This window comes from Scylla paramamosain, chromosome 1, assembly GCF_035594125.1.
Source record: "Scylla paramamosain isolate STU-SP2022 chromosome 1, ASM3559412v1, whole genome shotgun sequence".
Taxonomy (NCBI): domain Eukaryota; kingdom Metazoa; phylum Arthropoda; class Malacostraca; order Decapoda; family Portunidae; genus Scylla; species Scylla paramamosain.
Genome location: NC_087151.1, coordinates 8,102,486 through 8,114,736, shown reverse-complemented (window position 1 = coordinate 8,114,736; position 12,251 = coordinate 8,102,486). Strand labels below are relative to the sequence as shown.

General features: G+C 44.4%; 1 protein-coding gene across 1 annotated transcript in view; it reads right to left on the bottom strand.

The window, feature by feature from the left end:
• The window catches only part of LOC135101295 (histone-lysine N-methyltransferase 2D-like), a 107,126-nt gene extending 95,221 nt beyond the window's left edge, over window positions 1-11,905 (bottom strand). Inside the window, exon 1 of the mRNA XM_064005085.1 lies at window positions 11,469-11,905. Coding sequence (XP_063861155.1) covers window positions 11,469-11,905 — 437 coding nt within the window. The remainder of the gene's footprint in view (window positions 1-11,468) is intronic.
• Between the last annotated feature and the right edge of the window lie 346 nt (window positions 11,906-12,251).

Below are 12,251 nucleotides of genomic sequence, written 5' to 3'. Positions count from 1 at the left end.
CACTGTGCAGGGGTGATGGATGGCGACGTGTTTGCGGTGAGGTGAGGGATGCACCATTACTCATACGCTGACAGCAGTACCGTAAGGTGTGGTGCGATACAGTGCGGTATGAATCATTTAAAGTACGTGATGTGGAGTGAAGTGGTGTGATGTGGCGTGTGGCGGTGATATGAAGGACCGTATTCTGAAACACTTCTGCTCCACACCTCCACTACTTTCAAAAGGCTCTACTTGAAGTAACATGGGTTTTAAATTTTTTTTATATATATATATATATATATAGTTCCAGTAGCAGATTCACAAGATTTGTGCATTATGAACGGACAAACTGTAGATAACCCAGCCATTCATCTCCGTGGTCTTGGAAAATAGTCATAGTGAGAGAGCAAAGCGTTTCTGAATGCGGGGACGAAGAACTGCGATTGTTAGTGATAAAGGTGTTGCGTGGTGTTGTTCTGTGGTGTATCAAGTTCTTATTTTACTGTTATTATCTACTGTTATTGCTAGTGTATTTTGTTATCCATGTTGTGTTTCATCGAATCACCCGCTATTGTAAATGTTGGTCTTATGAATTTAGTATATGTACATATTTTTTAATGTGAAAGGGATATCAGCCAAATACAACTATATATATATATATATATATATATATATATATATATATATATATATATATATATATATATATATATATATATATATATATATATATATATATATATATATATATATATATATATATATATATATATATATATATATATATATATATAAAGCCTCACTGAAGTACCAATCCCTAAAGAAGAACCGAAAAGTTTAACTATCTGAATCTAATCTGTATTCTTTGTTTTATTTGGTCTTTATATTTTTGTAATCAATAAAAATGCATCTCTTCATCTACAGCGAGGCGTTATAAAGAGGACAGAGACTAATACAGTGGCATTAGTTTTGAAACACTAAGAAATCAAATTGAAAACTTGAGTCACATGAGGCAGCGGGGAGAGGTGGGACGTCTGCCCAGACACTCAAGGTACAGACGTGACCAGAAGTTAGGCAACCTCCTTCACTTCCCTTTGTGTTAAGCGTTTTTCCTCAATATTGAGTCTTGTGATCTGCTACATCTCTCATTACAAAATCTGACAGAACGTGAGGCCTTAAAACAAGGCAAGCTGCAAGAAGCCATCAGGCCTGCACGTGGCAGTCCTTTTACAGTCCTTTTGTCTCATCCATAAATTTGTCTTTCTTTTAAAGCTTCCTAATGATAACCGGACTAGTCATCTCTATGCCCTTTGAAAACAATCTTAGTGAAAGAACAAAGTGTTTAAAAATAACCACCTAAGTCTTTGAGAACGGAGTGGTATGGTTGGTGTAGATTAGGAGTGTTTACAAATAGGAAGATGTACGCATTATGAAAGCTTAACTAATCATCTCAGTAGCCTTCGAAAATAATCCCGAAGAGAGAACAAAGGGTTTAGGAAAATGAGCGTCGGTCTTAGAGCAAAATGGAATTGTGTAGCTAAGGAGTGTTCAGAAATAAGAAGTGTTGTGATAACGCCTTGACCAAGCATCTCTGGAGACTTAAAAAAGATCCTAATAAAAGAATAAAGGGTTTAAGAAAATGAGCTTCAGTCATAGATAGCAGAGTATCGTGGTGTAGCTTAAGGGTGTTCAGAAATACATAGTGCGGCAGGGTGTGGCAGGGAGTGGCAGGGAGCGGAGGTGAGAGTAAGCCTGCCCCCAAACCCTAAGGCCGAGGCGAGATGACACCCGCGAGTCTCACTGAGGAGAGAGAATGTAATTACCGAGAACTACCTAAGTGGTTATAAAAAAAGAAGAGAGAGAGAGAGGAGAGAGAGAGGGAGAGAGAGAGAGAGAGGAGAGAGGAGAGGAGAGAGAGAGAGAGAGAGAGAGAGAGAGAGAGAGAGAGAGAGAGAGAGAGAGAGAGAGAGTTAGACCTGACCAGTAATTAAAGAGCAGAGTTTGCAACAAGAGGGTCATAAGAAACAACAACATATCACTTTCCTCCTCCTCCTCCTCCTCCTCCTCCTCCTCCTCCTCTTCCTCCTCCTCCTCCTCCTCCTTCTTTTCTTATGTACCTCTTATCCACACTCTCCCTTCATCCTCCTCCTCCTGCTGCCCTTCCTTCAACCTAACATAATACTTTCACTACCAAACATTTTCTAGATAACTTCTTTTCTCTTTTTCCTTTTTCCTTTCCTTTACATTTTTTCTCTCTTCCCTACATATTTTCCTTTTCCCTTCACTCCAATTCTCCTGCCCTTCCCTCACTCTAACATAACACTACCAAACCTTTGCTAGACATCTTTTTCTCGTTTTCTCCCTTCTCTTCGCATCTTGTTGCTTCCTTACACGTTTTCTTTCTCCATTCCCATTCCTCCTGCACTTCCCCCACCCAAACATAAGGATTCCACTAAAAAATCTTTTTTTCACACATCTTTCCTCTTTTCTCCCTTTTCTTTGCATCGTTTTCCCTTCAATTCCGTCTTCTTTCTCCCTTCCATTTCTTTCCCCCTTTCTGCCTTCGTCGTATAGGAAAATTACTCGCTGTCACACTCTTGTCAGTCCCACGCCAGCAGGTCCTCAGCCTCTTGTACTATGACACCAGAGTACTGTAACTTTTTTTCATCTCTCAGCTTCTTTCTCCGTGACACGTATCTACTGGTGTGTCAATGTCATTCTCTCCTGCCATCTCGCTGCGTTTCTCCACTGGTTTTCTGTTTATTTTCCTTGTTTGCTTCCTCTTCTCTTCCCTCCTTCTTACCTGTTCTTCATATCGCGGTAATCTATCTATTCTATTTATAATTTTTCTTCTTTTTTTTTCATTTTCCTCCTCCTTCTTCGTCCCTTACTCACTTAATCATATGTATATTTTTTTTTTTCATTAACAAACAGCCTAGCATGAACCAAGAAGGTCTGGTGCTGTTGGTTTTTCTTTGTGTTCCTTCGTCTTCTTCCTATACCACTAGTTCTAATACTGTGTCTCTTCCTCTTCTCCTCCTTCCTCCTCCTCCTCCTCCTCCTCCTCTTGTGATACCCTTCTCCTATTGCAAACAGTTAACGAAGAGCAGTAAAAACAAACAATGTAGCAAGAAACTGAAGGACTGTTGCTGTTTGTAAGACTGCGTAATCCTTAGTAATCCCCTCCTTCTCCTCCTCCTCCTCCTCCTCCTCCTCCTCCTCCTCCTCCTCCTCCTCCTCCCCCTTCCTCCCCTTCCTCCTCCTCACCAAGTCTTATTCTCCCCCAGCATTCTTCTCTTTAAGACACAGCACCTTTCTTAACAGCATCCGGCCTCTCCTCATAACATATCTCCTGAAATTAAGCTTTTCCTGCCTCTGACACACACACACACACACACACACACACACACACACACACACAAACATAACATAACATCTTCGCGCCTTCCTCGCTACCACCACCACCTCCAACTCCGCCTCTTCTTCCTCCTCAACCTCCTTCACCTCCTCCTCCTCCTCCTCTTCCTCCTCCTCTTCCTCCTCCTCCCGCGGACCAAACAATACCCATTCGTTGCAACGCGAGATTGGTTTCAGCTGCGGATCGGCGAATGAAATTTTTCGAGCTATCTGCGCGAGGCCTCCACGTCCCTTAATACGAGTGACGACAACAAGAGGAAGCAAGGTTACGGAGGAGAAAGGTTTGAAGGTTTACGACTGCCACTATATCGGGTAGCTTTTTTCATCCTTACCTCGAGATGAAGAGAGAGAGAGAGAGAGAGAGAGAGAGAGAGAGATGCGGGGGAGAATATTATACACCGCACCAACAAAGCCCAAGGCCCCATTCCAAGTGGTCTCTGCTTTAACTAAGTTGTTCCAATGGCTGTCACTACCAACATTGTGGGGATGCTGCCGTCTTAGAGAGAGAGAGAGAGAGAGAGAGAGAGAGAGAGAGAGAGAGAGAGAGAGAGAGAGAGAGAGAGAGAGAGAGAGAGAGAGAGAGAGAGAATTACATAACACATACCAGATATTTGTCTATAACTAGAATATTTGCTGATAATATTTACACAAAAAAAATGTTATGAAAGAAAGGAGTGTAAATAGAACAGACAGACAGACGGACAGACGGACGGACGGACGAACAGAGAGGCAGAGATACAGACAGGCGGACAGACACAAACATGCACACAAGGGCATTAAAGACGAGCAGTGGAGTCGTTTCCATGGTAATTAGGCAAAATTTACACCTCGTAATTTCAACACGCAGCAGTTTTCCGTGTACGTTATTTATTTTCCCATTGCAGGAATGGCACTAATTAATTTGCGCATCATTTAATTTCCCGTCGTGTTTTTCTTTCCCAGTAACGGGTCACTTGTCTGCCCCCCAACCCTCCTCCCCCACAGTGACCGGGACGCGTGCAAGGTGACTAAAGAGCTGAGTGTTGTGACGTGAATGGCGGCTTGGTGACGCACCGTAGCCGAGAATAGGTGAGTGGTGACGCAAAACCTCAGACAATTAATTAGCCTTTCTCTTTTTAAGTATTGCTCTTTTTTTTTTTTTTCCTGAGAGGGGAGGGTAGGAAGGGGAACAGCATTGTTAGCGGGAGACCTTTTTCTTTTATTTATATCTGATCAGTCTCCTTGATATATAAAAAAAAAAAAAAGCCACCATCCTTGGAAATTCTCCAAAAATACAAGTCCAAGTTCGTTTTTAGCGTGTAAAGTCAAACAATAATCAAGAAAATATATATAAATGTTTACGTGGCCTCCTCCAGCTGCTTAACACCCTATGCGCAATGAATTAATAGGCACAACATCACATGCCTTTAATTGTGCTTCAGACTGGCTCGTCGTATGTTTGCCTGAGGTGCTTCCATCAGGGTAAAGGACATAGGAAACATGAGAACATAGGAAAATGAGGGAAACTGTGGCCACAAGAAGCCAATAGGCCTACACGTGGCATTTCCTATAATACATACATCCACCTGTCATCTCCATCCATATACATATTTTTTTTAACTCCTTTTAGTCTTGCACTTTACGGCTTAATCTTTTCCATTCATCCAATATTCTATTTGAGAGCCTTTTTTTTTTCCTTTTTGTCCTATTTCTTTTTTAATGTGACTTTATCAAAATAAATACTCTATCTCAAGTCTATTTTGATTACTAAAACGAACTAAAAGTAACACATCATACGTTCACAGTTGCACAGGTGACTTTTTTGGAAAACTAACAAGTCGTAGATCAAATTGTCACTCCTCATTATCATTCTGTCCTTGTTTCCTGCTGCTCTATTCAAACTAACCATCTATACCACCATTTTTTTTTTTTTTCCATCAGACATCTTCACTCATAAGTTCTACACTAACTCCCTCAAAACAACGACGACGACACACAAACTGGAACGCAACACAACCTTTCTTACTCGTATAACTAAACGCACCACACTGTCTCCTAAACTTTCCTTGTTTCAACTTGCCTAATGTTATTACTGGAGTACTCCCGCGGCATCTCCAGCAGACCACCACAGTCGATACAGACAGGGAGGGAGCTTCTCTCCTCTCAACTGCCTAACCGAATGTGTCTTTACTTGCCATCAGAATATAAAGATGTGTATCAGTCTACCTTATTTATGGCAGTGATTTGAATTGGTATACTTCCATATCTCCAGCAGACAACCACAGTCGATACAGGCAAGGTCTTCTCTCCTCTGAACTGCTTGACTGAATGTGTCTTTACTCTCCATCAGATTATGTAGAAGTGTATGTGTTTGCCTTATTTATGGCAGTGATTTAAAATGATATCGTTAGAATACTTCCATATCTCCAGCAGACAACCACAGTCGATACAGGCAAGGTCTTCTCTCCTCTGAACCGCTTAACTTAATGTATCTTTACTCTCCATCAGATTATATAGATGTGTATGAGTTTACCTTATTTATGGCAGTAATTTAAAATGCAATCTTTAGAGTACTTTCATATCTCTAGTAGACAACTTCAATCAATACAGGCATTCAGGTTCTTCTCTCCTCTGAACTGCTTAACCTAATGTATGTTTACTCTCTAACAGATTATTTATGTATCTACCTATTTTTTTTGGATCCTGAATCTACCTAGTTTCTGGAATTTAAAATGCAACGTTTAGAATACTTCCTTATCTCGAGCAGACAACTATACACAGCCATCACATAAGAACATACAGAAGCCTCGTCTCCTCTTAGGTGTCTTTACTTTCCCTAAGTTTATATGGATACTTGAGACTACCTTCTTTATTCTAGTGATGTAGAATATAACCTTTAGAGTATTTCCAGATAACCAGACAACCACAGCCATCACATAACATACAGAAGCCTCGTGTTCTCTTAAGTGGACACCCCCTGCTTGTACTGAGCCATTACCACGAGCCGCCACGCCACACTTCACCGCGGCTGCCCCTTTCACCCCGCCCCTCAGCCCGCCACGCCGCCACATGGCCCATATAATACTCTAACACTCCCTCCACATGACCCAGCCTTAAGTACCCTTAGCACTTCACCGCCATACACACACACACACACACACACACACACACACACACACACACACACAGACACACACAGCTGCTAATTACGGCCAACGACCACCGCCATGTTTGCTGCTCGGTACAGAAGTTAAAAAATGTTAATGATGAGCATTTTCTCTTTAACAAAAATGTTCCTGACAAAAAAAAAAAAAGGAAAAAATGTTTCACGCATCCTAAACCATCGGTAGAGGACAAGTACACACACACACACACACACACACACACACACACACACACACACACACACACACACACACGCACACACACACACACACACGACCACTACCATTATCACCACTACTTCCACCACCACCACCAATTTTGGATAATCCTTTTTGACACTTCTTTAGGGAGTGGCACATCAGTGGGTCTTTTTTTCACTCTTTTTATTATCTTAGACCAATACCCCATAAAGCACACACACACACACACACACACACACACACACACACACACACACACACACAGAGAGAGAGAGAGAGACAGAGAGAGAGAGAGAGAGAGAGAGAGAGAGAGAGAGAGAGAGAGAGAGAGAGAGAGAGAGAGAGAGAGAGAGAGAGAGAGAGATACACTACAGGTTACGTTACACAGGGTCACGTAGAGGTCACAGCATATCACCTGACCTATGCGCGGTTGAGAGGGCGAGGTCACTGCAATAAAGATGTACGAGTCTTCCAGTGATCGGCGGCCATAAGTGCCACGGGAGAACAGAAGCTTTAGTCTGGGCTGAGCGGTGGTGGCCGGGCCGGTGCCGCAGCGTTCACCGTCATGAAGGCCAGACGAGCACCCGTGTAATTCCTGTAGCTTTGCCCAATGAGTGAAGGTAGGACGGGATGGATGGGGGGGGGGGAGAGTAAAGAACAGGCGAGAATAATGCACATGGAAAAGACAAAGGGAATAAAATAGAACAGGAGACAAAGAAGAGGATTGAAAGAACAGTGAGAGAAGGAAAGAAAAGCGAGTGAAGGCACGGAAGAATTGAAGGAATAAGGGCTGGAGTGAGGAATGAAAAGATGAAAAGACACAACAGAGGGAGTAAAATGGAAGAGGATTGATAGAACAGTGAGTGAGGGAGGGAGGGAGGGAAAAAGGGCAGGAACGAGGAATACAGACAGAAAAGACAAGGGTGAAATGAAAGGCGAAGGGAAGAAGAATAAAATGGAACAGGATTGAAAAAAACAGTGAGGAAAGAAAAGGGAAGGAGGAAGGAGGGAGGGACAAAAGGGTGGGGAATGGGAAAGAGAAAAAGAAAAGGAATAGAAAGAAACAATAATAAAAAGCATAGGCAAGGAAAGTAAAGAGAGAAAGAATAAAAAAGATGAGGATGAAAAAGGAACAGAGGATGAAAAGGAATAGGAAAGCAGGAAAAGTAGTGAATGGCTAAGTAAGACACAGGAAGGCAGAGAGGGAAGGAAAAAAAAAGATGGAAGGAGAGAGGATGTGAGCTAGAGATAGAATGGGAGACGGAAATATAGAGAGAGGAAATGAAGGAAAAGGAAACAATGGAGAAGAACAGGAGAAAGGAAAGTAGGGAGGGAAACGGAAAGATATAGGAAAAGGAAAGAAAGAGAATAGGAGGTACAGAAGAGAGAGAGAGAGAGAGAGAGAGAGAGAGAGAGAGAGAGAGAGAGAGAGAGAGAGAGAGAGAGAGAGAGAGAGAAAGAAAATAAGGGAGGGAGGGCAGGGAAGAGTAGTCACATGAGGGCAGCAGAACCTTTGGCTGCGCACCAGAAGGGAGGCCGGCATGAGTGTGTTGTGTCCGGCCATTGTTCAGGCGAGGCTTGTAAAGTGTGACGCTATGCTTGGCTAAATCGGCTTTGTGTGTGTGTGTGTGTGTGTGTGTGTGTGTGTGTGTGTGTATGCGCTTTACTTTTGATGCTTTCCTCTCTCTCTCTCTCTCTCTCTCTCTCTCTCTCTCTCTCTCTCTCTCTCTCTCTCTCTCTCTCTCTCTCTCTCTCATTTAAAGCTCCATTTCAGCTTGCAAATCCTTCTCTTATTCTCAAAGCGCGCACGCTAGGAAAAAGAATGAGAGAGAGAGAGAGAGAGAGAGAGAGAGAGAGAGAGAGAGAGAGAGAGAGAGAGAGAGAGAATGAGAGAGAGCAGACAAATGGCATTTTAAACAGTATAATTAAGAAGAAAAACAAAAAAATTCTCACATGCGAATTGCCCAACATATTTCAATAGGACTTAAAAAAAAAAAAAAAGAAAGGTATTATAAGGCAATATATTACGAGCATTTTACGAGCATGAACACAACAACACTATGATGGATCTACACACACACACACACACACACACACACACACACACACACACACACACACACGCAACACTCAGTCATTTCCTACACATGTTATGACGTCCACTCCTAATTCTTAGTCCTTTACAGATAAAACTTTGCCTCAAGCCACTTATTACAGTTCCCCCCCACGACAAACACTTCTCCCCTTCTCCTTCTCCTCCTCCTCCTCCTCCTCCTCCTCCTCCTCCTCCCCTTCCTCTTCCTCCTCCTCGCCTCCTTAGCAAATTACCTTTCCCTCCCCTCCACCTCCTACTCCTACTCCTCCTCTAGCTGCTTCTTCTCTAATGTGTGTTTTTTTTTTTACGCCTTTTCATCATCTACACTATTTTTCTCCATGTTGTCAGCTCATAAACCTCTTCCGTTTTTCCTCTATTTTTTTTTTCCTTTTCCTCACCTTTTCTTCATCATTTACATGTACTTTCTTTCATCTACGTGTATTTTCTTTCTTTTTTTTTTTCCTTCCTTCCCTTCTTCCTACCCTTTCATCTGTTTTTACCCTTCCTCCTCCTCCTCCTCCTCCTTCTACTCCTATTTCTACTCTCAAACGACTCATATTTCTTCCCAAACGCCCAACTTCATCCTCCTCCTCCCCACGCTCTAACATGCATGGCTGCCAACCTCCCCACCTCCCCACCTAGTACCTCCCCGCTTCCTGCCTCAACCCTTCCCCTCGCCTCAACGCCTCACCTACCGCCGCGTAACTCAGGTGCAGGTTCCAGGTACAGGCGCGGCACGAACAATGCGGGGAAGATATTGGCCCGCGGCGTTGTTATGGCCTCAGGGCGGGGCAGGAGGAGAGGGAGGAGGGGTAGAGGCCGTGGGAAGAGAGGGAGACAGGGGGTTAAAGCGCCAACTGGAAAATATGCATTAACTTGCCTCTCTTACCCCCTTTCCCCTCTGTGGCAGCTGGTTTTCCTCCCTTCCTTTCCCCCTTTACTCTCTCTCTCTTCTCTGGTCTCTCCCTCAGGTCTCCAGCTTCTACCCCTCGCCTCACTCCCTACTGGCCTGTCTTAATTGGCCGTTCATTCAGGTATTGTCATCTTCCACCTTTCCGTGTATAATTCCTGTTCTCGCTGCCTTGTAATTCGCCAAGGCAATGAAGGATGAAGGTGTGTCATGCAGCGCTAATACTTCGAAGTCCCTTGCTAAACTGTATTCATGGAAACTGAGGCTTTTTTTATGGTTTTCTTTACCTTTCCTGATAATCGTGACATTCTCCACCCATTGTAACTCTGCCTCTCCCCCGCCTTCGCAGCTAAGAGGGAGGGTGAAGATCTAAGTAAAAATTTGAGCTCTTCATGAAGTGTCTTTGGGAAGATTTTCTGTCCCCTTCTCATCAATGGGCGGTGAATGAGGCAAGTGTATCAACAAGGGATGTGTTTGTGTGGAGGGAAAGTAGGAAAAGAATTTACTGTTGTCGGTTCAGATCAAAGGAAACACACCACCACGTCTCTCTCTCTCTCTCTCTCTCTCTCTCTCTCTCTCTCTCTCTCTCTCTCTCTCTCTCTCTCTCTCTCTCTCTCTCTCTCTCTCTCTTACACACTTTGAAGTGTTCCTCGACCCTCGCCAGCCCCGAAGGGTTTCCACACATCCCAAGATATGACTCAGAAAAATCTTTACTTCACAGTCTCTCACTTTTATATATACAACAACTCAGAAAGAAAAACAAAGTCCCAAGATTTCTTAAATATATCTGAAGCGGAAAAAACAATTTCACAATATTTTCTAATATACTTGATGCATAAAAGATTGGTTTTATGATTTTATCAATTTCTTATGAAAACAAGCCATTTACGAAAGTGAAAGAATCTTTTTTGCATTTATTACATCAACAGCACATTATAAGACCTCACTAGTATTTTGATTTCGATTAAAGGCATTAAGTCTTGAAACGCTGCGAAGTAGTTTATTTTACGCCGAATCATATTCTGGAAAAAATATGAGCAGCGCCTGATGTGAATGTGGCGATAAGAGCAAAGATGAGGCAGCTTGGACGCGGCCTGAGTGGCGGGAGCAAGTAATTGGAAAACCTGAGCGACGGAAACTGATGAGAAGAGCAGAACGGGCCGGCTAGTGGGAGGGAAGTGCGAGGGACGGTGCCTTGAGGGAGAGGCGGATCGCGGCAGCAGAGGAGGCGCCGTGCATGTTTGGCGGGGCGGGACAGGGCCAGTCACGGCGAGGGACAGTTCAAGGCACTAAGAGGCAAGAATTATGGTAACATTTACGAGACCCGCGTGAAGTGTGTGTGTGTGTGTGTGTGTGTGTGTGTGTGTGTGTGTGTGTGTGTGTGTGTGTGTGTAGCAGCAGCAGAGCGGAAGCACCAGACAGAAGGGAGAAGCCTGAAGATAATAGAGTGACTCTCACTAAGGCGAGTCAAATTTTTTTTTACTTGAGTAAGATCACATTCATTCCCAGTGTCTGGAGCCGCGGTGCTGGAGTCATCTCTGGGTGGCTGCGACACCGCTAACTTTGGCTCGCTACTCGCTGTGAAAGCAAAGAAATGCCCGCGAGGTCCAGACATGGAGGCAGGTCGAGGGCTGTGGCCAGACAAAAGGGTTCCGCTCTTGTAGACCCATCCACCGCCCGGGCTAATTACAAGGCACATCCTGGCGCAAAGAAACAAGCACACTGCATGTTTTCAAGAGGCTGGTGCTTCTGAGGACGTTCCGACCTGGGTACGGAGCCTTCCAGGGACACAGCCTTACAAGGACACAGCCTTCCAGGAATAAAGCTTTCCAGGGACACAGCCTTGCAAGGACACAGCCTTACAAGGACACAGCCCTCCAGAGACACTGCCTTCCGAGCACACACCCTTACAAGAACACAGCCTTCCAGAAACACACCCTTACAAGGACACACACTTACAAGGACACACCCTTCTAGGGACAAAGTCTTCCAGGGACACAGGCATCTGGGACTACAGTCTTCCAGGGACACGAGGACACACATATCCGCACGCAGCCTTACAATGATATATCCTTCCAGGGGACCTTCCGGAGACACAATCTTCCGATCACAACCTTCCAGGGCCTTCCAGGGACTCCGGGATGGCGTGGGCGTCCACATGGCTCCCCTCCGAGCAGCCAGGCACACCTCACCCCCGTTAATGCGTCACCAGCTGGTCAGAAACTGTGTATTTGTGTGTAGTAAATTTAATAAAGTGTAAGAGGCGAGCCGGCCGGGGTGAGTAGAGGAAGGCGATGGCGTGTGGCGTGTGGGGCGGGAGTCCGGCACCTCGCCGCTGCCGCCCTGATACATCCACTTTAAGAGCACCAGCTAAAGACGACCTGGTGGACTGTTGTCATTACTCAAATGTTGCTCCAGGAAAGTCTGCCTCGGCCCCAGTGATCCTCGAGGCAGCCTGACTGTAGGGAACTGTGACCTCGCCCGTAGTACTTCAGTCCCGACCACC